At 42.0% G+C, this 26,518-nt stretch overlaps 1 protein-coding gene across 2 annotated transcripts in view; it reads right to left on the reverse strand.

The window, feature by feature from the left end:
- Positions 1 to 26,518, reverse strand: part of ZNRF3 (zinc and ring finger 3) — a 134,274-nt gene that overhangs the window by 37,998 nt on the left and 69,758 nt on the right. For both annotated transcript variants that reach the window (XM_087828633.1, XM_087828634.1), the window contains one exon: positions 16,217 to 16,342. In XM_087828633.1, coding sequence (XP_087684759.1) covers positions 16,217 to 16,342 — 126 coding nt within the window. The remainder of the gene's footprint in view (positions 1 to 16,216; positions 16,343 to 26,518) is intronic.

Consider the following 26,518-nt stretch of genomic DNA (forward strand, 5'->3'; position numbering starts at 1 on the left):
CACCGTGGGGCTGGTGGCAGCTGGCCATGGAGGCGGACAGGAGCTCCTCATTTGCAAGAGGTTGACCACAGAATAGTGTAGTCAGTTTGCTGGCCCCCTGCGGCCAGCCTAGGGCACCTTCTGTGCAGTTCCTTATCATTCGTTGTATCCATAACAGCACATCTTTCTAACATACCGACTCCTAAGAGTCTGGCCCAGGATGTAAGAATTCTCTTCCTTTCTGGAATTCTCAGGAAAACAGTAAATTATAAACCAGACTTAGTAGTAAGATATGTTTGTATAACCTTCTATATGTTAGGTGAGGATGAATTAAGGTGCAAACATAAACAAGAGAGAAGAGACATCGAAAGAAAAAAAATAAAGAAACTGAACTTCATCAAAATTAAAAACTTTTGTTTTAGTCAAAGGATACTACCAACAGAGTAAAAGGGACTCACAGAATGGGAGAAAATATCTGTAAATCAGTTAAGTCATTAATATATCAAATTAGGGATTAATATCCAGAATGTATAAAGGACTCCTACAACTCAACAAAAGAGCAAACAACTCAATTAAAAAATGGGCAAAGGGCTTGAATAGTCCTTCTCCAACTAGATATACAAACAGCCAGTAAGCACATAAAAGGATGTTCAACATTTCTAGTCATTAAGAAAATGCAAAAATCAAAACCACACTGAGGAACTGCCTCAAAGCCCTTAAGATGGCTATTTTATATATATACAATCACACACATACAAAAAACAGAAAACAAGAAGTACTGATAAGATGTGGGGAAACTAAAGCCCTTTTATACTCTTGGTGGGAGTGTAAAATGGTACAACTGTTGTGGAAAACAGTATGGTGATTTCTCAAAGAATTAAGCATGAATTACCAGGTGATCCAACAATCCCATTTCTGGATATATACCCAGAAGAACTGAAAGTAGGGTTTTGAAGAGACATTTGTATACTTGTGTTCACAGTAACATTATTCACAATAGCCAAAAGGTGGCAACAACTCAAAATGTCCATCAATAGATAAATGCATAAACAAATGTAATATACATATACAATGGGATATTATTCAACTATAAAAGGAAGGAATTTCTACTACATGCTACATGGATGAACCTTGAAGACATTATGCTAAGTGAGAAGTATATAAAAGGACAAATATATGATTCGACTTATATGAGGTACTTAGAGTAGTCAAATTCACAGAGACAGAAAGTAGATGGTGGTTGCCAGGGGTGGGAGAAGGGGGGGAATGAGGAGTCGGTATTTGACGAGTACGGAGTCTCAGCCGAAGAAGATGAAAAAGTTCTGGATACAGATGGTGGTGATAATTGCACAAGGATATGAATGCACTTAATGCCATAGAATTGTACTCTAAAAAATGCTAAGTTTGGTAACTTTCATGTTATATATACTGAACCACAATTTAGAGAGAGGATTTAGGGTGAAAAGAATTAGCACCACAGAGAAGGTAAATTAGAGCCCTGCTTATGTTTTATGTTGGCAAGTTCTACAAAGTAGCAACTTAGTCCATTCGTGTAAACACTCTCCTTGATTTTATATTTTAAGGTCTCTAATATATTAAGTTTTATTCTCCTTTACTTAAATTGCCATAGAACAGCAATTTCAATGAACTGTCCAAACTGACCATGTATTTCTGAGCCTAAGCACATCCTGTTCCCTCTGCTGGGAACCCCCTCCCCTCCACCGTACGCTCCTCTTTTGCACACCTCTTGATGAATTCTCTGGAAATGCCTTCCCTACCAGGGGGATCTTCTCCTGCCCACTGAAATGATGAGCCCCAGTTAAGTCACTCCTCCTGACTGGCCATGGGACATACCATGTGATATTTCTGCCCCTGTTGGCCCCACTCCTGAAATTTCCTTCTCCATCCTTGCCTTACCAAGTACAAGTCCACCCATTTTTTTTCCCACCTTTTTTTTTTTAAGGCATCATGCTTTATTAGTAGTAATGCCTCTTAAAGGTAATGCTTCTTATGTGCATATGACAATTTTGGTTTCTTTTCACCAATGGTCCAGCAAATCATATTTAGTAAAACTGTGAAACATTATAAGCTTGATGTAATGAATATCATAATACCCAGTACTGTATGAAAGTGTAATCTCATTTATGAATGGCAACTGATAATTATAACTTTGCTAACAAAGATAATAAAAATACTGCCAATGCTTTGAAAAATTACCTTGGCCAACTTGTAGAAAGTTATATACTAAACTATATATGTATTAAATATAAGTTATTATATTATACGTAAAGTAGGATAACTATTTCTTTTATCAGCCTATTATTAATTAGCTCAGTAAACCCTTTATAATAGAATTTAAAAGGCACATTTTGGCCAAAATGTTATTCGTTATGTTAATGAGGTTTACTGTCCACCCAAAAGTTCCCCAAGCCCACTCATTCTAGAAAGTTCAGTTTCATCTCCTCTGTGACACCCTCCCAGCAAAGACACTATTCGTCCAGGAAGACTTTCAGGAGAAGGTGATGTCTAAGCAAAAACCCGAAGGAGCCTGTCCCGACTCTTCCCCCATGATGGCTCTGCAGTGCCTTGAAGGGTGATTGGAGCACTGTGGACACTCCAAAGCTGCCTGCTGAACATCAAGGAACCAGGGCAACCACGGCAAAGGAATGTTTGGATAGCTATAGTTCTGAGATATCAAGTAAATTTAACATCCTGTATGTGTCCATACCTTAAATTACAAACCCTAGCCCAATAACTGAATAAACATTCTTGGTTAACAAACAAGATAAATTGGTTACCGAGATTATCACAGCCAGAGAACCTGGACAAATAATAGACATGAACTGGAGATTCAACTGCAAATGGTGAGAGAACTCCAACTTCCCTAATGCTTTTATTACAGCTGCCAACAAAAATAACCATTAGTGTAACTGATGAAAAACCAATAACCTTACGAATTAAATTCAAGTCAAGAGCCATTACCAATATATTTTCCACCTGCACGGATCTGAGGGAGACCCGGGCTTTCCCATGCCCCTCCCCATTAAGTTCTGTCCCAAGAACACAGAGAAAGAAAACGATGCTCATTCATTCAGCCTTGAAGAGCTATGTCGTAGTTAGATAGGCTTGACAGTGGGGAGAAAGAAAAGAAATAAAACCCGAAAGGTTCAAGTGAATCAGCCCCTTTCCTAGTCCCTTCAAGACGTGCCGGACACTCAAATAAGCCAAAGTAAATCAAGCCACTATTAATTTCCGCATGTTAAGTTAGATAAAAATCTCAGGGGAGTGAGCTCAGAACATGGAACGAGCAAAGCCATCACCTCCAGGGTGAGCACAATCAGGGCAGTGGGCAAACTTGTTCTAAGAGGATTCCATACCCGGCTCGGTGCTCTCAAACACATGGCCATGATGCCCCAGCCAGACCCTAAATAGTTCAGGGTCTTCAACTCCCACTAATAAGGATTCAAGTTGGAGCATGTACTTTGCCCACCAAAGTGGGACACAATGGTGAAAACATTTTTGAATATAGAAAAATTGTGCCATCCTCATATGTCCTTCCTCATCGTCTGAGCATACAAAGGAGAGAAGTGCAATTTCAGGTAGTTTTGTACAAGGAAAGAAATATGAGTTTTTATAGAAGCAGCAAATGAGCAAAAGAAAAGAAAGAGATATAATCAAAATATTAACAAAAGGTAGAGATTGGTAGCAAATTTACTGAAGAAACTGTAGTTCAGTGAGCCCAAGGCAGATATTAACATCTTAAGCTCCAAGCCAAGGGGGCAGCTTGGCATCTAAAATGTAAGCTCTTTAAAGGATATTCACCTTTTAATTCCATCATCATCACGTAGCAGCCCTCCAAGATCCTTAAAGCACTGGTTCTTTCTCTCCAATCAGATGTGAGAGGTTTCATTCATCTGCATTACTCAACAAGCAAAAACAAACTTCAAATCTGGTGGGCGACTGCTCAGGCATCCGTAGCCCTGGAGGAATGAGCAGATACCACCCTCACTACCCCAGATCCTGGGACATCAACAGTGCCACCTGTCTCAGTTCCATTCTCTACTGGCGCAAAAGACAGGTCTAGCTGAGAAAGTCCCACCATAGCTTCCAGGTCCCACTACTTTCCTCAATCCAAGTCTTCTTCCTTCCCCTTTCCCACACCAAACGAGGCTACCTCTTTTCCTATAAGGAGCTTAGGCTTTGTTTGCTCTTTTCATCAGTTTCAGAAAGGCTCCCAAACTGTCTCACCAACCTATAATCTCAACATCCCATCCAAATCTGCAAGGGGGCAGGTGAGACTCATGTGCCATCAAGTGCGTGTCTATGTGTGCCTGCTCTCTGTGCACTTCCACATGCTTTGCTAAAAGGTTATGTCTGTGAGGTTTCAGAGCCTCACTCAGCAAAGGCAAGGTTTTCCTCCTGGCAAGCAAGGGTCAGAGGCCTGGCTCCGAGGAGCAGCTTATTGTGTGGCCGCCTGGGGCAGGCAGCGGCAGTGCTGGGAGGGGAAAGGTTCCCTTTGAAGCACATGGCGCTAAGAGCTTCCCAGTGACCATGGAAACAGGCGCAGTGGGTTCCCAGCCTGAGAACCAGGGAGAGCAGCCATGATTCAAACACAAAACACACACAGGGTCTGAAAACCGGAGACAGGAGGGGCTGGGGTGAGGGGCAGGCAGCCCAGGCTGGCAGGAACTGAGCGGCTCCCTGGTAGGAAAATCCGGCCAATGAAGCTGAGCAGGTTCACGGGGTTTCCTTTTCATTCCCGAGGCTTTCTTCTTGCTCCCGTCATTGCCCCTCGGGTCCTATTCAGCACCTCATCAGATCAGTAGAGCCGGGCCTTTGGCTGGCCTGCTGGCGGCAGGGCCTGGAACCGGACGGGAGGTGATCAAAGGAGCCGCCAGTGCAGCCGCCACCCTCCTCCCCTCCTCCCCGCCCGCCTGCTCTCCCTCCTTGGATGAGGCCCTGCCAAGGTGATCCAGTGGAAGCCACTGGGGGAGGGCGAGGAAGAGAGGCAGCTTTTATGTCTGCCTTTATGTTAGAAGAGACACAAAGCACAGCTTGAACAGAGACATGCCACTAGCAGGTCGGAACTCCCTCCTCCTGGGATGTCTCTGTTCTTAAACCAGGCAACAGAGAAGTGACCTAGTCTGCCCTGCTTGGGCTACACTTGGATGCCCAGATCCTAAGCCCAAAAGACTAACAGCCTTGTCTCAAGCTGCTTCCAGGTCCTCTTTCATAGCTATCCACCTCCCAACCCTCACACCAAAGAAGTTCTCTGAGATACTGTGCCCCATTTCTTCAGGGTTCCAATTTAACGAGAAAAAAGCTATCTGGAACTTTTTCAGCAAGGAAGAGGAAGCAATGTGACTGGAGTCTGCTAGGGAGAAAAGATCTTCCACTACTGATGAGTATCTTTTCTCTCAATCAGACTGAACCAAAGTCCAACAGTGTGCTGTTGGGCATAGGGTCAGGACCAGTGAGAGAATAGAGCCCACTTCTCAGCCAGGCCTTGCTGCCACTGTGGAGCAGGCTTCGACCTTGACCAGCGTCTCTTAAAGAAGGCAGTGTTTGGACAGGCCTGTAATTCGAGAAGCCCATTAGGTGCGTTCTCCCTTTCTTACCTTTGTTGGGCTGCCAAAATATTTACTTGACTTCTTAACTCTAAATCTCTGAAACACACCTGCATTGCCTAAAACAGGCAATTTTCTTATTTTCTTGTATTCATAGAAGAGAGCCCAACCTAAGCAAAGATGACAATAGCACAGAGGGATAAAGAGGGTGGGGGCTTGGTAAGAGATGCAGGCTTATATAATACAATCACTTCTTAAGAGATGAGTGTATACTGCATTTGTCTCTTTTGGGGGGGTGTGGGGTGGGGTTGCAGGGCAGTGTGGACAGTTGAAAGCAATTCTACAGGTAATCCTTTTGCAAAACAAACTGATTCTATCTTGACCTTTAGGGAAGAGCCCATTTCCATGCCAAGTAAAAATTCCGTGTGACAGTCAACTTCATTTATGTACTTATTTTAACACAACCATGATATAAAAGCCAATGCACTATAATATCAGCAGACAGAGTAAAGAATATATAATAGGAAAACTGGGGTACTTAAACAAGAAACAGTATTTGCAGGGTTTTAGGTAAATTTCAGATGATATAAATGACCAGAAACAACTGCAATTTTTTTTTTCCCTTTCCCAGTGCTTCTGGCATAATGAAAAAGAACTTGGGAAGACAGTCTCAGGTCTAATAAGTGTGAAGCCACTGTTCAACCATTTCCCCTTGCCACGTGCTCCTATCAGCCTGTTTCTGCGAGGAGCTTTCTGAAGCACACACTTGCCAAGGCTGAGTGGTCCAAAGCCAGACCTTCCAGACAGGCTGTGGTTTGTGGGTAGAACTCAACGAATGGTCCCTGCACTGCCTGTTGGTGCTGTTCTTCGGAGCACAGCATCCTCGTCAATGACCCTCACCCCAAGAGTGACATAGACCTCCACTTTCTGAGAACAAGGGTTTGGCCATCAGTTAAGGGAATAATTTTCAGTTGGGTGCTCATCAGCAAACCTTTGAAAGAAAGATATTTTGGCTGTTTTCAGATCTTGGCTGTATGTAAATAATGCTATGAACATAGGGGTGCATATATTCTTTCTGATTGGTATTTTGGGATTCTTAGGATATACTCCCAGAAGTGGGATCACTGGATCAAAAGAAAGTTCCATTTTAAATTTTTTGAGGAAACTCCATAGTGTTTTCTACAGCAGCTACACCAGTCTGCATCCCCACCAACAGTGCACTAGGGTTCTCTTTTCCTCCACATCCTCACCAGCACTTGTTGTTTGTTGATTTGTTGATGGTAGTCATTCCGGCAGGTGTGAGATGATATCTCATTGTGGTTTTAATCTGCATCTCTCTGATGATTAGTGATGTTGAGCATTTTTTTCATATGTCTCTTAGCCTTCTGTATGTCCTCTTTGGAGAAATGTCTATTCAGGTCCTTTGCCCATTTTTTAAAAATATGTTTTTATTGATTTCAGAGAGAGGAAGGGAGAGGGAGAGAGAAACATCAATGATGAGAGAGAGTCACTGATCGCCTTTGCCCATTTTTTAATTGAATTGTTTGTCTTCCTGGTGTTAAGTTGTATAAGTTCTGTTTTTTTAAACGTAGTCAATTTTATTCTCCTTAAACCACAAAATAGAGTCTTTGGTTATAAGTTCGTTATATATTTTGGAAATTAACCCCTTATTGGATGTGTCATTAGCAAATATGTTCTCCCATACAGTGGGTTCCCTGCCCAAGTGACCATTAGTAGATGAGTGGATAAAAAAGCTGTGGTACATTTATACAATGGAATACTACGTGACTATAAAAAAGAAGGAACTCTTATCTTTTGTGACAGCATGGATGGACCTGGAGACTATTATGCTAAGTAAAATAAGCCAGTCAGAGAAAGACAAATACCACATGATCTCACTTATATATGTGGCATCTAATGAACAACATAAACTGACGAATAAAACAGAGGCATGGATACATGCAACAGACTGACAGTTGACAGAGGGAGGGGGAGGGGGGACTGGATAAAAGAAAGTGAAGAGATTAGCCAAAGAATATATATGCATAATCTACAGACATGGACAACAGTGTGGTGATGGCCAGAAGGAAAGGGGGTGGGGGCTGGGTAGAGGTGGGCGGGGGGGGGGGGTGAGATCATCTGTAATAGTGTTAATAAAAATAAAATTTTAAAAAGTATTTTGGAAACATTTTCCAGGTCTTGAATATACTAAAATGGAATCTTTGAGTTATCTTTTCAAAGGCACCAAAAGCACTGCAAGGGTAGAAGCCTTACTGACAGCTGTCACTCACCTATATCCTTTCTGTAGCATTTCAAAAATGGCACCTCTCGTGACTGTATTTTGATAGACTATCTTGTCTTCCCTGCCTAGACCTGACAGAATACAACCATAAGCCCATCAGAAATTGGGTTCCTAAGGCTGGCAACAAGAGCATCCACAATTCATGGGCTCTTGCTGAGATTCTAGAAAGTTCTTCCAGAATCATCATTAGGAAAAAAAAGAGGAGGGAGATGGGCAGTAGCTCTGCCATTTTTCTATATTTTTAACCCAGTTATTTAGCTACTAAGCTAGAACTGAGGAGTTATGACCACTGGCATGTCTAGTGATCCACCATCATGATAATTACATTGGAAACATGGTCCAGGGAAGCCTGGAAGGGAGTAAATCAAGCTAGCAGTACTTGGGTTAAGGGTATAGATTAAAGGTCGTTTTCTCCTTCTATTTTCAAATTCTCCATAATTAATTGTTTCATGCAATAAATATGTACTGAGTGCCTGCTATACGTGTTAGGCACTGTTCCTGGTACTAGGAACGTAAGAATGTGGTAAAGACTATTATATTGCTCACACACTTTTAAAAATTGGGTATACCTTTAAAAATTAGGGTTATAAAAAATGTTAAGATTCTATCAGTTGAAACTTTAAAAAAAGAAAATAACCCATTAAAAAAACAAACACCAATCTACTGTTTACAAATGAAAAAGAAAGCTTTTGAAGCTAAACACTTCAAAAATTCTATTTCTAAAAGTCAAGCCAAGGTAACAAAAGTTCCTTGCATATTCCACATTCTTTTCTCTGAGGTTCATTTAAGAGTTGATACATTTGTGAAAATCTACCAGCAACAGGTTAATGTGTAATACTGAAGGCCAAGTGCCTTTGCACGTTCCAAAAAATAGCCCACACTCTTAAGACTGACCAGAGCTTTATTTTATCCGGCAGTGCTTAGAACAACTGGAATTCAATGAATTGCTTTTATTATTTTTATAACTAGCAAAAATGATGCAGAATTTAAAGTATTTCAGTATCCCAAAGGAATTGTTTAGACTGCCTCAAACTTAAAACAGAGCACAAAAAGCATTAGTCAGAACACGTAACTGAATGTTTGATTGGAAAACAAGATCACCAAAGCAGACGGGTACCTTTTATCAAATAAAAGGTAGGGACTTTTCCAAACGGAAACAAACATAAAAGACAGAACAAGGAAAAAAAATTGCATTTGTCTGCAGTCTGAGAGTCCTATGACCAAGGATAGCAGACAGAATCTTGCCAATGTACCCATTCCTCCTACTTCTGCACCCAGTGGGAATCTCTGCCCAGGCTGGGGTGTGCCACTCTCATACACAAGTGCAACTCAAGTCCTTTAACAGGTGCTTTAAAAAAACCTGGTGTGTAGGATTTCCGGGAACTTGGCAGATAGTGAACCAATTAGTTACACAGAGTCACTGTTAAGACAGCCCCCCAAATCTGAAATGCCCATGGACGTGATAGCCCACTGTTGCTCATTTGGATTAATTCACGCTGATGGTCAGGCGTGTGCAAGACCCCTCTATCTGAAACAGAGAGAAGATGGGACTTTGGTCCTTGTACCCAGGTATGAGATTCAGTTCACCTGACTCAGTACTGATACTATACATATTACAATGACTTTATATGTTAGGTTCTAACTTCTTTCATACTTTAAAATGGTCTCTCAAGCCTGGCCAGGTGTGGCTCAGCAGTTGAGCATTGACCCAGGATCCAGGAGATAGCAGTTCAATTCCCTGTCACGGCACATGCCCAGGTTGCAGGCTCGATCCCCAGTCGATCCCCAGTCGGGGGTGTGCAGGAAGTGGCTGATCAATGACTCTCTCATCATTGACGTTTTAACTCTTTCTTTCCTTCTCCCTCTCCCTTCCTCTCTCTGAAATCAATAAAGATATATTTTTTAAAAAAAAATTTTTTTTAAACGGTCTCTCAAAGGTAGACAAGGTCATTAACTACTTTTGATGGGCTTTCCTGCTAGCCTGTCACACCATTCCTAGTTTCCTAGGACAGCCTCATTTGTGGCCTTGCTCTATTGAGAGCCTGGTTCAGTTGGCAAGGACAATGGCCAGGAGGAATGTTACGAGCCAGGCTTCCCCCAGGCCCAGGAGGTGGCCAGGAGGTGCTCCTTGGGTTGGCAGACATTATTTGTTCCACTCACTCACTCTATCTTAAAAACTCCCTTAAGCCTCTCAGTGGACTTCAAATAATGGTTTTGGTTAGCCTTTTATAGCTGAAAATGTCTCAAATCTAGAAAAAAAAAAATATTGTGCTTAATATGGCCTTTTAACCAAGAGGTTCCTAGAAGATTTAGGTGTAGAAGAAAGGCATCAAATTAAAAGATTGTGACTTTCAAATCAGACACATGACCTTAGAAGAAAAGTGGCGTTCCCTAAGTTTTTCCCTTTTCCATTTATATCATGTCAATCTTTTCCTCCTGATCCGATTTCTCCTAAGTTCCTTTCTTGGTTTCCTTTTTAACCAAATATGGGAAGTATTTACCCAAGTGCTCCTTAAAATAAATCTGAAGAGCGTTCCAAACTTCCTCTGCAACAAGAAAACCACCTCAGCTCACCTTAGAAAAGGGATTCTATCTGTTTAGTAGAAGTATGCTTACAGAGGGGAGGAATTTGCTAAGCTGGGTAATCACACATTCCAAGAACTTAACGTACATTATATTTTAATCATCACGACTATCTTTACAGAGGGGGTGGAGAGAAATGGAAGCAAAGAGAGGCTAATTGGCCCAAAGTTACCCAGCTAATACCAAAGTAGAACTACCATTTGCATCTAGGCCACAGATTCCGAGATCTGAGCTCTTTATACTCCTCACGTGGAAACACGAACGTGCTCTAGCACTGATCATGCACTTCAACAGAACATACCACAAAGGCTGCCACGAACCTGTCATTATACTGAAGGGCAGTGGGGCAGAGAAAGGAATGGAGGAGGAAAGAAGTGGAATTTAAGGTCTTCTTGGGGGATAAAACTTGTAAGTCATGGTAAGACAGGGTTTCTCTACTGAGACACTACTGACACTTGGGGCCAGATAATTCTTTCTTTTTTTTTAAAAAAAATGTATCTTTTATTGATTTCAGAGAGAGGAAAGGAGAGGGAGAGAGAGAGAGAGAAACACCAATGATGAGAGTCATTGATCAGCTGCCTCCTGCACACCCCCTGCTGGGGATCGAGCCCGAAACCCGGGCATGTTCCCTGACCAGGAATCGAACTCTGATCACCTGGATCCTAGGTCGATGCTCAACCGCTGAGCCACACCTGGCCGGGCTGGGGCCACAAAATTCTTTGCTGTGAGGGGTTCTCCTGTGTTGAGCAGCATCTCTCGCCTCTACTCACTAGATGCCAGTAGCACCCTCACACCATGGCCTCCTGGATATTTTTGTCTAAAGACCAAAACAAAAATGTCTCTCTCCAGACACTGCCAAATGTCCCCAGGGCCTGGGGAGGGCAGGAGATGAGAAACAAAACACCCCCAGTTGAGAACCACTGCAATTAGAGGACTCAGATCACATGCCCTGGGAAGGTTTGACACAGCTAAGTGTCCCAAGCACGGGGTGCTCCCAGGAATACCATAGCAGTGTCACAGTGCCCTGTGCTCAGGTATGTGGCAAATATCACACTCACTTCACTGACTGAAGGAGGACAATGCCCGTGATGTGGAGCAGCTGCCTCTGAGACCCCTTTCCCACAGCAAGTCAGAATCCAGGATTCAATTCTACCACCCCACTTGAGACGGGAATCTCATACTCAGGAGTGCTAAGCTGGGCTCAGCATAAGGACCAGGACACTCAGGTATCACAGGAAACGAACATCTGTGACCAAAAACCCAAATCAGAACAGCATAATAAAAGATAAGCTCCCTTCCCCCTCCACACCCACGTGGCTCCTAAATAACTCAGCAGCTTTACCCAGGTTCCCAGAGTTCCTGCCTCAAGTCCTCCCATCCAGATCAGCCCTGGTCAAGAAGGTCAAGGCTGAAGGTTAAATCCCAATGCAAGCCTCAAAGATACTAAGATCCTTTTCACTTAAGTTTTTCAAATTCATCACTTGGTTATTTGTTACTAAATGTGGAAAACAGCAACCTATTGGCTTTATTCAGATTACTAACACTTCAGAACCAACAATCTTTTGGCTTCAATACTGCCAAACACAGTAATTTCATGACAACACATTCACCTTTATGTCCTGTATTGTTCCCTGCTCATTTCCACTAACTTTATAACAGGATTTCTCTCTCTCCCAAGCTCTGTGAAATAAGAATAGTGGGAACACAGTGCTAGTTTGGTGCACTCAAATCTCTGGTCAACTTTCACATTCTCAAAATTTAAGAACCCCAAAGCACTTCTGTTTCTGTGAGTTATATCTATTGATATTTTCCATATTAGGGTTTAAAAGTTAGAAATCTTTAAAACAGAATATATAAGCACACTTCCATTAGCTGTCAGGGAAATGAAGTCACCATACAAAATGATGCCACCATACACTTGAGAGAGAATGAGAGAAAAGCAAGTGACATTTTAGTGTTACGAAAATAGCTCTGATCTGGTGGGTCCCCCTGGGAAAGATCTTGAGGCTCCCTAAGGGTCCCCCAACCACACTTTGGGAACCACTGTGCTACATTAACACTTACACCATGATTTTACCCATCATTATGGATTATTCCCAAGCCTTTTTCTTCCTTTAAGCACTCACTATCATCTATCACTGTACTTCATCTCAGGTTCTAGTTAGTATTTGGTGAAGTGCAAACATCTTTGGATTGCAATTAGTGTCGTTTTCCTGTTTTCCATTCTGTCATGAAAAGAGGATACAAATAAAATTCTGGTTTTCCTTCACTCAAATTCTCTATTATGGCAGCTGTTCTTTGAAAGGTGAGAAAGACATTTTCCTAATGGCAGCTAAGGTGCAAAGGAGGCTGTGGTGTCTGTCCGAGCTGCTCCTGTAACATGTCTTCTGGGACAAAGGCTTTTCTTCCCACCAGGACTCGGCAGAAGCAGTCATTATTCACGATGGGACTATACTCCATCATTTCCACTGACAAAATGCTTACTTTATAGGAACAAAATGCAGGGCGGGGGGAGTCAGTGTTTAATGGGATCAAAGTTTCACACTGTTGTGTAATCATCACCACCATTCATCTCCAGAACTTTGTCATCTTCCTCAACTGGGCCAGGTGGGCTTTGTTAGAAACTCCAGCACATCCTGTGTGCTCCCTGCCATGACTCTCCAGGAGGCTGACAGATCATAGAAATAGGCTCCTGCACTTTGGGGATGGTTTAAGAGCCTTACTTTCAATAGTGACCTGCTCAGAAATGTCAATTTTATTCTATTTTAATTCCCTAGAACTTAAATTGTCACAGGAAACAAAGTCTGTCTTTCAATGCTGCAATTCCACTCTCCCCAAACTAGAATAGCAAGGGACGGTTTTACATATGATACAGCAGCTCAAAACATTAAAAGAGCAAGGAACCCAGGAAAGCCTCTTCACATTCAGTGAAAAAGGCTCCAAAAAGCTAAGATTTGCTCCGAGCCTGGGGGGCTCACCCTCATCCTACTTCTGCCTCCCTAGCTGATCCTACTGTCTGTCCCACTCCTAAAGAATCAAAAAGGTTATGAGGAGGGGATCATAAATCACTTTTCTCTCCTGAGTTTACAGTGTTCCTTTTTGAGGAGTTCAAAAGCACTCAGTAATAAACGAAGGTGATGAGTTTATGTCTTTTGCTTTTAAAATGAAACTTTATTTGAACTCCTGGAGAGGCATTTACGTTTTTTTAATTTAGAACATTCCTCTCTTAGTCCAACTTTTCGCCCCATGGCATTTTATGTGGGCGGGTGGGTAATGAGGGTGGGTTATGGGGGAGGGAGAGGGGTTTGTGTCTGGCCCTCCCCTACTCTCCCACAGGCTTTTCCGAAAGCCTGGAAGACAGAGTCTTCTCTTCTATGGTTTCTAACAAGTCTCAACATCCATGCAGAGAAGTCCCTCCCCCCACCCCCACACTGACTTGGCTGTTTCTCCTTTTGCACCTCTCTCCACTGCCCACCTCCTAGCCATAGCCACTGAGAGCAAAGAAATGATGGGAAGGTCATGCTATCTGCAGGAGATCAGGCTGTCCATGAGGACCACTTTGCTTTTCTTTACCCTAGTCTCTCAGCACTGCCCTTGGGGGATCGGGGAAAAATCACAGTTAGCAAAGTTAATAAAATCGAAGCTGAGAACAACTATACTTCAAGAAGATGAAACAGAAAAAGAGAGAGGGAGGGAGAAAAAGAAAGGAAGGCAGAGAGAGATGCCTGACTTTTCGCACCTCCTGCACAACTCATTCTTAAACAAATGCAAAATTGTCTTGCCCAAGCATTTTTGCTAATGATTTTACTCAGGTGTTAAGCCAAATTTCAGAAACTAACCACATGTAAATACCGCCTGGCCACCACACCACCTTTCTAAACAGAAACATGGGGGGGGGGGGTATTGCTTGTAAGCAGGTAGAACCACACGCTTAGATTTTGGGCCCCTGCATGCAATAAATATTTGGTGAATGAATAAACCCAAGAAGTACTTAATGATTCGATATATATCTGGGTTTTTATTCCCCCTGGGTTCACAGGCCAGCAGGCCAAACCACATAAAACTCTCCAAGTAAGACCACTCACTACAGGGCTGTTTTAGGTAGAGGAAGAAACAATGGGACAAGAAGATGGGGGCGGGGGCGACAACAACATGACGGTGTCCTGGGAGCTCTGTTCCCACCTTACAGACACAACAAACACAAAGGTAGAGTCCCACTGAACTGGGGCAAAGCAAATTAGGACAAGCTGCTGAGCCCTGCATAGCAGCAGCTTAAGTAAAGGAGAAAATATTCTATTAGGAGGGTAAAACCTACAAGGAAAGCACTGTTCCTACAGCCTTTGGATATAGCTGGCATTTCTCCTAGGAAAACACTAAAATATTCTCAAGGGGGCCACTGCTCTCCTAGCATCATTAAGCAGTTCTGGCCAACTATTTAAACGACGAAGCATCAGGGCCTGGGCCACCTAAAACACCTTCATTTGACTTTGTGAACTGTAAACCAAACAGGTAATAACTTCTGTGTTTGTTTGTTTGTTTTTTCCTATAAAGGGGCAAAAGAACTTGACAGGTGCTGGGAAGCTACCAGAAGACAGGTGGGAAGCAAAAAATCACAGATTAGACGCATGAGGGTCTCCTGGGCCAAAAGTCTTTCAGGAGTCATTGGTTGGGACATCTTCAAGGCTAGAAAAGGCTCCCTCTCAAGTACCCTGCATCAAAACCACCTCTTTTCTTGCCTGGATCGCCAAAAAAATCCTCAAGAGCCCAGGGACTAGTACAGTTTTTCCCCGCAGCTGTCTCCCCACGGTACCTAGAACAGCAGCTTCTGAGAACATAAAAAATATCCAGGCAATAACACTACCCTTAGGAGATACCACCTTTCCTCCAATCAAAATTCTAATAACTTCCTCCAAACCTTTCCCTTTCACAAAATGATCCAGTTTAAAACAGGTTGTTACCTGACATATTTTAAGATCACTGATGAATGGTTTTACAAAATAAATTTATTTCTATCTTACACTGCAGTCAGAGGTAATGCTGATACTCTTGGCTAAAAAAAAAAAGTCTTTTTTAGTACTTCTAAATGGGATAACAGCGGCCGCTGGTAGCAAACATGTTTTGGGAGGGTACTCTGTGCTAGACGCTTGCTCCCGTGTCCCCTCCTAACCATCCTATGAGGTAAGTTCTAATACAGGAGCATAATTGCTGTCTGCCATTCCAAAACCAAAAAAGCTCTAAGACCCAAAAGTTTTTCCATAGCTTACTTGGCAGCAAAACTTAATGGACCTGAACTCATTTTGGAGGCAAAGCTGCTCTGAACTAACATGAGGCTATTTAGATTTCAGTTAGCCCACTAATGTGAATATCCATAAAGTTTGTCCCACAAATATGTGTTTGACACCTTAATACCTTTCTAAACCCTCAAAGTCTCAGAATTCTGAAACATCTGGCCCCAAGGGTATAAGTTAAGGTATTTGTGAATCTCTATTATCAACCCATTTCACAGATAAGAAACTGAGAGTCCTTGAGGAGAAGTAACTTGCCTAAGGCCACAAAGTGGACAAAGGCGGAGATGACTGAGGCTGGCAGTCTCCATCAGAGTCCAAGCTTGTAATACCATGGTGGGCTGCTACAAGACGTCTTAGTGCTCAACCCACTCAACGTCATCTAGAAAGGAGCACTGTGCCGGGATTTTCTCTGTAACCAACTATCTGAGGAATTGAGGAGATGGGAGAGTGGAGAACACCAATCAGAACTGGAGTGATTCAGAGGGCCTGGTACTTACCTTGCCCAGGACAGTGAGGCATGGTTTCGGGTCCAATTCTGGCTGTTCCAGCTTCACCACTCCTACCCAGCCATATTCATACAAGTCCTCTTCATCATTGTTATTACACAGGCCCAGTGGGTGCATCTAGGAAACAAAAGGGAAAGAAAACTTCAATACACAGGCTGCAGTTTGATTGACTCACACTGTGTATTTTTCAGACTCAGTGGTCAAAAATAACCTCAACTTAAAATTATATGGTGGGGGGGGGGTGCATCTTTCAACCAATGGGGAATTCTATCTCGGCACAATGAGCTGAGCACTGGGGAGAAAACAACAGAGTCACTATAAATATGTTTTATGAACGCTTTCTCACTGCTTTGTAAACAGTGGTCAGCCAACGTGGACATCACCCCATGGGATGTCAGGAAAAATAGCATAGCACCCATGCGAATGCCAATCTAATTTGCTATGTAACACTATAACATTAAGTAGAAGTTACAAATGAAACTAGTTAGGTTAGTATCCAAGACTATTTGGCTTCTAGACCTTAACAATGGATCGGCTTCAACTTATGCAAGAGGACCTGCAAACACATTCAGGCATTTACAGAGAGACCAATAGAAATAGCAGAATCACCAGTAGAATTACTAAGCTGTTTAAAGACTATCCCAGGTTACTGGGAAACAGATTACATTCTTTGAGGCTTTTTCAGAACTTACAAAGCACAAACATCAAAGATAGGTAGAGGAGCATCATCAAATTTTTGCTAATAAAAGTACAGTCCATGGAAACCTAAGAACAGAACAATCCTGAGGTTTGCACTCAGTTCTATTACTGAGTTGTATCAGGCCCTAGAATCCCTAGTAACAATCCGAGAAGACAAAATTCTCATGGAAAAACATAATTAATCAGCCTAGTATAATGCTAAAGCTCCTTAAATAACTAGGAGAAATCTGTCTTTAGATTCATGGCATGGCAGAGATACAAGAGGCCTAAAAACCCATTGTGGTAGACAGAATAATGGCCCTATGTCCAAATCACATCCTAATCCTCAGAATCTGTGAATGTGTTACCTTACAGGGCACAAGAGACATTAGAGATGTGATTAAATTTGAGGAGGGGAGATTATCCTGGATTAACTGGGTGGGTCCGATGTAGTCACAAGCGTCATTATAAAGAAAAAAGGGAATCATGGACACAGGGAGGAGATGAAGCAATGAGCTTTGAAGATGAAGGAGGGAACCATGAGCCAAGAATGCAGGCAGTGGGCCTCCAGAAGCTGAAAAAGACAGGGAATGGATTCTCCCTAGAGCCTCCAGAAGGCATGTTGCCCTGCCAAATTATTTTTGACTTCTGACCTCCAGAACAGTAAGAAAATAAATTTGTGTTGCTTTAAGCCACTAAGTTGTAGTAACTTATTATAGCAGCAAACAGGAATCTAATACACCCTCCTTAACCCCCATTCATTTTAAAGATGAGAATGAAAGTTCAGGATAAGTAGTTTTGCCAAGGTAACACACAGCAAGAAGCTGCACCCAGAGGTGACCTGGATCTTGAATTCACAGTCCAATGCCTTCCCACTTTATCTGCTTAACTTTATTGTCCCTTCCTCCGAGAGCAGGTCATCTAATTGGGAAGAAAAGATTAAGTATATAAAAAAAAAGTTGCCCACCAGCTCTAAATCCTATGGTGTTAGAGTGCAACACGAGTTTAGTATCAGAAGCAAGGGTTGCTAGAATGTTTGGGAAGCTTTGTGCAACTGCTGAACCTTGAACTGAGCTAGGTTACACTGGTCAGGGAAGAAATGAGAGACACCAGGCAGTCATTCCAAGCCCAGGGAGGAGAAGCTAAGGGCTTGAGAGAGAAGAGGAATGAGACCAACCTGATCAGTATGAAGGGAGGTAGTCTACACCAAAAAGGAAAGAGATGGACTAGAAAACTAAATAGGAATTTAGACACCAAGACAATAGTACAGACTCTTCAGTAAAAGAATGGCACATTGAAAACAGTGTATTTTAGGCAGATGGGTGACACACCTGGTAGTACTGTGCCTGGACTCGAGGCATCAATGAATGGAAGACTGAAGGGTGCAGCTCAGAGAAGAGAGATCCTGGGCAATTCGATGGAACCAGGAGATTGCACAAGCTTGTAAGGCAGATGAGCACAGGATGCTACAAGGGGAGGCCAACAGCTGTCTTTATAGTAGATGAGGGATAACCAGCCCCTGGGAATTCCAACACTTGAGACAGAGAGCCCTGGGACCTCCAATTTCTGCATGAGCCCTCAGGCTTGAAGGGTGTGCCCAAAGGCAGGTTCTGCAATGCAGTGGATGGCACAACCTGCCTGCCAGCTGCCCCTGAAGAACCAGCCCACTCTAGAATGCTCAATGGTTATTAAATGACGAGAAGCTTGAAATGTAGACCTCACACTGGAGAGAGGATGGGGTGAGGGTGGTAAGCCAATCATACCAACAGCTCAGTCACCTCTGACCTTCAGGAAAGGGCTCCCAGCCAGGCTCAAGTCAACTTCCTGAAACCCCAGGTCAAGTCATGTCAATGGCAACCATCCACACTATTGACCCTTTCTACAGCATTCCACGATATTTTAAGCCTAGCCACATGACTTGGAGGTTTCCAGAGGCAGAATTGCTTTTTTACTCAGTTCTATGGAGTCTGGCTAATAATAAAGAGATGTGTTGGGGGAGCAGAGGTATTACACAGTCTATGACCTTATACTTCTATCGAAGAAGCCAGATACAAAAGGCCATGTTTTATATGATTTCACTGATACGAAATATTCAGAATAGACAAATCCAGCAGATTAGTGTTTGCTGAGGCCAGGGAGGAGGGGAAATGGGGAGTGACTGCTTTGGGGTGATAAAATCACATGATGGTGATAGTTGCAGAGCACTGTAAATGTACTCAATGCCTCTGAACTGTATACTTTAAAGTGGTTGAAATGGTGAATTTTAGATCAATTTTACCATAATAAAAAAGTTTTTAGAAAGTGTCCCAAGAGTTTTCTCAGAGATGACAGCCCTCAGCTTATAACAGGGAAATCCACAGTGGAGGGCAATGTGGTTTCCACCCTTCCAGAATCTAAGCCAATTACCACAGCCCTTCTGCAAATGGTATCCTGCAGAATACTAGCCCTGTAAGATGAAAAACAGGTTCCTATACAAGTAAATACTTTGAGAAACACTTCATAGGGATTCAGGATTTACATTTATAAATTAAAGGTATGCAGAGGCCTAAGGTTTAACAAAACCAAAGGTTTTTAACCTTTATTAAAACCAGCATTTCCTACCCTTTGATTACAACCCATTGGGTGTTTAATTTGATCACACTGCTTCATGGCACAGGCTTTGAGAAATGCATACACGCATGACAGAGTAAACCTAGAACAAATATTACTCAAATGCTGAACACCCATGATGCAAAGAATAAAGGCTATGGTGAAAGACATGGAGGGACAGTCGTGGGCAGCTGGAGGCAAGGGGAGGCCTAGGAGTATGTGGACAGAGGGAAAGGAGGCGGATCAGGAACAGACACCAAAAGCAGGAGAAGCAGAAGGCAAAGCTGAGAGCCGGCGCTTTCAAGCCACTGTGAGGAGGAAGTGGGTCTGATCAGACCAGAGGCTTATACTGTGGAGAACAAAACTCATGGCCACATTCAAGAATGTCCCTGAGTATATAGAATCTGAACGATGTAAGCCTCAAGCACACCTGCTGGTCCCCTCGGGTCTAGCAGGCCTGGTGCCCTGGCTGCACTCTATGGCAGGCCCTCTGTACCTCCTCAGCAGTCGCGCCCTCCATTCTCCTCCAAGACTCCCCTATCAAACCATCCACTGGCGCTGGGGTGAATGTTAGCAGCTCAAAATGTCAGCCCTGTCAAGGGTTTGACTTCTGAACAGAGATCAAAGACTTAAAAACCAAAAGGAATTTTTCTAAAACGCCAGTGGGTGTGATTGATTGGCGTGGGTTGTTTATTTTCCCATGGAGGGCAAAAAGGCCACCAAAATCACATTTCAGAGGATCGAAAACCTACCTCACAATTTCCACCACCTTCCCAGCTCCACTTTTGAGTTCCTTCTCCAAGTTTACATCTCCAGCTGCCCAAACTACCAGTCCTGTTAATTTAATCTCAACTAAGTTTCAAGTATAACTGGCCTCTTTGAACCATATCGCAAATATCGTATGATTCAGATCTCTGTCAGCTCACCCTGGTGGCAGTATCAGCTTCTAGAAATGCCCACCACCCCACGCCTCCAACCATTTACACGCTAGGGTTCTCTTTTCCCAAGGGCTCTAAGTTACAAGCTCATAATAATGTTTTATAGGAAAGCACAAGTAGCCATAACATGAAAATATTCCTTTGTGAACTGACCTGTCTCAAAGGATGGAAGAGTCTAGGCAAAGGCATAAAGTGCAAATGGATACACAAAGTCTGGGGAAAGTGAAGAAGGGGATGGCTTTCCCGTTAATTGAGCATCTACTATGCTACTATGTTTATATATTTTATTTTATTTTATTTTATTATTTTATTTTATTATTTTATTTTATTTTTATTTTATTTTATTTATTTTATTTATTTTATTTTATTTTATTTTATATTTTATTTATTTTATTTTATATTTTATTTTATTTTATTTTATTTTATTTTATTTTATTTTATTTTATTTTATTTTATTATTTTATCCTTTTAGTGACCTCTTGCAAATTGTTAAGATATCAGATGGTATAATGACTAGACCAAGTAAATAAGTTGCAAACTAGAACTGCAAATCAGCCACTGATACAGAATACAATGGGAGTCCACAAAAATCATATCAGTCAATGACAGGATTCCACTCAAAGCCAATGACAACCAGTCTAATGAAGAATTAAAGAAGAAGAAATCCACACGGGAGTTTCCATTGAGAATGACCAAAGGAGTAAAACAGAACTTTGGAAAAAGTGAGAGTCCTCTAATATTTTTGGAAAAATGACTTTTGATGATTCTGTAGCTGAAGTCAAACATAAGAAGGATGCCACATCCATACTCTCATACAACTTTGCTGAAAATATCCCAACACTACCCACATGGGATTCATTCTTTGTTTATTCTCAGAAATCAGTGCTAAGCTGCTATTATAATTTAACTTGTTAAATTAAAATACAAACTATCATTTTCAGTTTAATGAGGAATTTCTACATATGGAATGCATAGACTCTCCGGAGTGAAGATTCAGCTCGATACTGCTTCCACACTATCACTAGCAACAGTCGTCACACAAAAACCGGCTTGTTAATTCATACACGTTAACATCAGCTGATGACACATAGGCAGTGACTACATATAAGATTTGTGTGCACTTTTGAACATGTGATCATTCAAAATGAATCTTAGGATTCTTCAATGAGTGGTGTTCAAGCATGTTAACTTTGAACTTAATGTGGCATGTAAGCATTTAAAAATTATAGGTATTTCTTAGTTTATTTTCTTAAAATGTTTGACTGTATGGGGTTTACCTGATCAGATGTTTGAAATTTAAGAAGTTTTTGTCTTAATATTTTTAAGAAGGTTAAAAATGATTGACCTGTGTATAAGAACTCAGGGATGCCAGAAAGAATTACTAACAAAAACATAAAGATAAAAATCAAATAAACTTGAAAGTCTAGAATGGATCTTGAGAAAGACTCTACTGGACAGAGATCACGAAGAAAGGGAAGGATGGCCTGAAATGAGAAGACAAGCAAAATCTTGAGACAGACCCACAGAAGAACAACATAAGTAATTAACAAGATACAATTAAAGTATAAGGATATAACAGAAAATATGTCCTGTGTTATACCTTTGGCCTTATGCTATGAAACAGTAACTTCAGATGCTCAACATCCTTGCTTGTCAGTTGAAGGGACATGCCCAGTGGGTTCTTTATCATGAAGTTTGACACTATTATAAAGCTATGGTTCCTGCTCTCTTCCTCCTGATTCTGTTCCAAGGAGTGTTTGGGGATGAAAAGAATAAGAGATTTGGAATCACATAAGCTGTGTTTAAAACTCCTGCCTCTTATGAGGCACATCTCCTTAGGCAGATGATTCAATTTCTATAAACCTTGACTTTCCCATCTATAAAACAGGGACAACAGTATTTGGCTCAACAGGGTGCTGTTGCAAGGATTAAATAAGATAAAAATATATAATCACAGTAGCAGAGTAGAAGCTCAATCAGTGGGAAAGCCCTTTCCTCCTTCACTTTCTCTAGACTTGTCACGTTTGCTTGTCTTTATGGCTTTGCTTAGAATACTCTGTCCTTTGATACCAGCTTAAATGTCACCCCTTCCATGCACCAATATAGCTAGTTGCTTCCACCACTATGACACCAATTGCTTTGTTTGGTGCTTACCACAATTCTTTCAGCCTCCCCTCTAAGATGGGTACCTGCTTCTAGAAGGACAGTGCTTCCAAGAGGTCCCCTTATACCCCACCCAGAGCCTTGTGCCCAACAGCTGCTCAATAAATAACTGCTGGGTGAGCAGCCTTCGGCCTGCTGCCCTGTCTCATGCTTTGTTTTTAGTAAGCCACTTGGATCTCTGCTCAGCTAAATGAGGGACCACAGTAAATAGGTCAAGATTAATTAAACTGCTGCATGAACTTCAAAAGACCCAGCTCTTACAGTCACTGATGACCAAGTCACCAAGGACATTCCTGGGACAAAAAAGACTCCCTGGCAATGGCACAGGAACAAAGACTGATCCTTCTTGGTCCTGCTGTCGAACCATAGAACCTGGGCATGCAGAGGCAGCTAGCACTTTCTACATGAAGAGACCACCACACAGCTGCCCTTTACTCAAGCAGGCTCGTGACAGTGCTTTGTAAGGGCAGTGGAGGGGAGAAAAGAATAGAGGATGTCCCCTGCTAAAATGCAAAACCTCAAATTTTCCCTCCCATGTCCGATCTTGGAAGCTGCTATCAAGTTCCAAAAAACAAACAAAAAACAAAAAAATAAACCAAGGAAGAGGCAGGCATGGGACCCAGGACACAGGGAATCCAACAAAGAAGAGACATAGAGGGAAATCCCAGGGTGACTGTCGTGCAACTAGCCTGCCCGGTGACCAGTCCCACTGGGGCCACAAGGCTCAGGGCTGCAGCAGAGCCAAAACAAACAAACAAACAAACAAACAAATAAACAAACAAGCAAATAATAGTAACCTGAGTCATTACATAGTGGGTTTTACAGTTCCAAGAAGAATGTTATAGTTCTGAACAAGAACATGAAATGTGACAGTTATATAGCAAACTAAAGTAACGGGGGGGGGGGGGTGCAATTATTAACTCCAGGAAAAAAAATACAGAAAGTCACACCAGAATTATAAGTCATAATCAAAGTATGGCCTGCATGACCCAGTTGAGAAGAGTGACAAACATAATAATGTAAACCCTGATCTAAGCAATAATTGTGATTTAACTATAATGCAAAAGTGTAGAGATGGGAAGTAGGGTGGGAAGGAAAGGGGAGCAAGAGGAGAATAAAATCTTCATCCTTCACAGAAGAAAGCCAAAGAAATTTTTCATGGACTAAAAATATGAAGCAGCGGTATAAACATGTTATTTAGAAATCACTCACAAAAAATTTAGAAATATTCAGAGGTGACTAGCAGAAGAAACTACTAAATAATTGAAAATAGTTGCCTCTGAGAAGAGCAGACAGGAATGGCAAAGGGTGGAAGAGAAGAATGCTCTTTTTAATTATAAGCCATGACGTACTCTTTGCCTTTTTATAAATATATACATGTATTATTTTGAATAAAAACTTTGTATGTACTGCTGAACAGAAGTCCCTTCCTCCAGGTGTTCCAGTAGATTCCATGGGGCCTGCAGGAAAGCATTCTGTTAGGCCAAAAAGAGATGCCCCAGGCTCCCTGCATAGGACAGTGGACACTTGGAGGGAGTCTGTCTGGGATGGCTGCTCTGGGAGCCATCCAGGGTCTGGGCTGGGGATGGCTAGGAACAGCACAGGGATGACTCAGGGAGACATGCTGTAAGAAAGAACCAGCAGCCTTCACCACCCCCACAACCAAAAATAACTTTCAGGTGGCACCAGAGTGTGATGTGGATTTGGGCGTTCCAGAGATGACAGACACAATAACCAGGGTGATTGTTCTGAGATGCCCCAATTTTCTCCCAGACACAGACAGGTCCTATAACCTCTAGAAGAGGCACTGAACACCCTACTTGCATTTCCAAATAGGGAGCTGCTTGGGCAAAGTGGCTAACAACAAGGCATATACCTGACTATCATCAGTGCCAGGTATCCAACATCTGGTTTTATGTTGAAATATGAAGGTAAACCGTCTTCAAATTTCCCTGAGCCCAAAGAGGTGGGCTCTCATGGTTTCAACTGTTTTCTTAATGGACAAAAAAATCTATGGGAACTTCAAAGCCAAAGGACTATGTCAGACAAGGTTAAATATCTGAAGAAACAGAACTATGTTCCCTTGAGTACAGGACATCAAGCCAAGCTTTGAAACCAAGACCCGCTCTTTAAGAAGCTTTCAGTACAAAATCCTTGAGATATACTGGTGCACTTTCCACATGTTTGAAAGGGCAAAACTGAAACCCGGGCTGGTAGTGCTCTTATCCAAGGTTACAATATCTCTACACTCCACTGAAAGTTTAAAATAACTTCAAAAGGGCCGCCTGCTTCTAAGTGGGTTACTGTTACACAAGGAGCCAAGCACAGAACTAATAGGAGGAGAGACATTTCACTCTGTAATATTATCTCATCAAAAAATTCCTGGGGATTTAAAAGGGAAACTTCCTTCCTTTTGTCCTTTTGCCGCTGTCGGCCAGGGTAGGGTGTCACTGTGGTACAGGGTTTCACATGAAACAACAGTCCCAGATCTTAAAAGGTGTGGTGGCTAGATCGAGACTTGTAATTTATGTGGAGGAATGGAAAAGGATAGCTCCGCCCATTTTTCTCTTGAATCATAAGGATTAGTTTTTTTCCTCTTCTATGTGCAAAGAAAGACAACTCTTTTGCTTCTCGAACAAAGAGCCTGAATGTTTTTCTGGATCCAGAATCCAGAAGTACCTGAATATAGTTTTTCCCCATCATCATAGCAATGGGGCGGAAACTGCCCAGACACAGAAAAGGAGCTGGCGGTTGCTGCTTTTTGCTGGGAACATCCAAATGGGAATTGCCTGAGGATGAAACCAGCATTTCTTTGCTGAGGGCTCTGGTTTTCAGAACACTAAGCTGGACTCTCCCACAGTGGGTGTCACCTTTTAGAGAAAAACCAAGAACAGCTTCTATCCTATTTGGTTCCTCTGTATCAAAAGAAAAGCCAAGAAGTTGCCTGTCACCTGGGTATATCAGCAAGTATTTCAAATCCACCTTCTCACTTGACCATCTCCCATTCCCTGAAACTTCATTTTTGACAGATAATTATATGGGAACTTAGATATGGCCCTGCGTATATCTCATGTCTGACGTGATGAACCTCCACTTAGAACTTCCATGTCTAATTTCAAATAGGTTAGGAGATGTTTCCTAAGTTAATTTTTTTGGGGGGTGGGGGGAGAACCTAATAAACTATAGAAAAGCATCTGAAAACATTAAACAAAAGCTGATTCTAAATCCAGTCTTAAAGTGACTCATATGGCTACCAGATGATAAGTATTGATCTGTGCGTAGAAATTCACTGACACAGTTTCACTACAAATTGCAGGACAACTTAATAAAGGACACTCGATCTTGTTTTTAAAGGGTGAGGCCTAGGTGCTTACACACACCAAATAGTTATTAAATTAAGAAAAAATATGCTGGAGGGGAAAGGGTAAAAGTGGAATCTTCATTCTCCTGGATTTAAAAAAGAATACCGTAAGACAACACGTCAATAAAACTACATGGTGCTGGCCTGAAACTAGAAAAATGAAACAAGTAGAAGAGAAATTCCAAAAAATACATTTCAATTGTGGTAAGGTCTTACCATGACACAAACCAGGACTAACATATGGATATATAAAGGATTCATTTAATAAATTCTGTTCAGACAGGTGGTTAGCAATGTAGAGAAAAGTTCAGTCTGGCCATCCATAAATTGTTCTGAGAAATGACGAGGCAACACGAGTTAAGACGATTCCTATAGGTCAATTATCATGCTAGACAGCAACGAAGGGCACAAAAAGAACAAGGTGTTTTTTGTTTCTTTAAAAAATACATCTTTATTGATTTCAGAGAGAGAGGAAGGGAGAGGAAGAGAGAGATAGAAACATCAATGATGAGAGAGTCATTGATCAGCTGCCTCCAGCATGCCCCACACTGGGGATCGAGCCCC

Source organism: Miniopterus natalensis, chromosome 20, assembly GCF_054644295.1.
Source record: "Miniopterus natalensis isolate mMinNat1 chromosome 20, mMinNat1.hap1, whole genome shotgun sequence".
NCBI classification, from domain to species: domain Eukaryota; kingdom Metazoa; phylum Chordata; class Mammalia; order Chiroptera; family Miniopteridae; genus Miniopterus; species Miniopterus natalensis.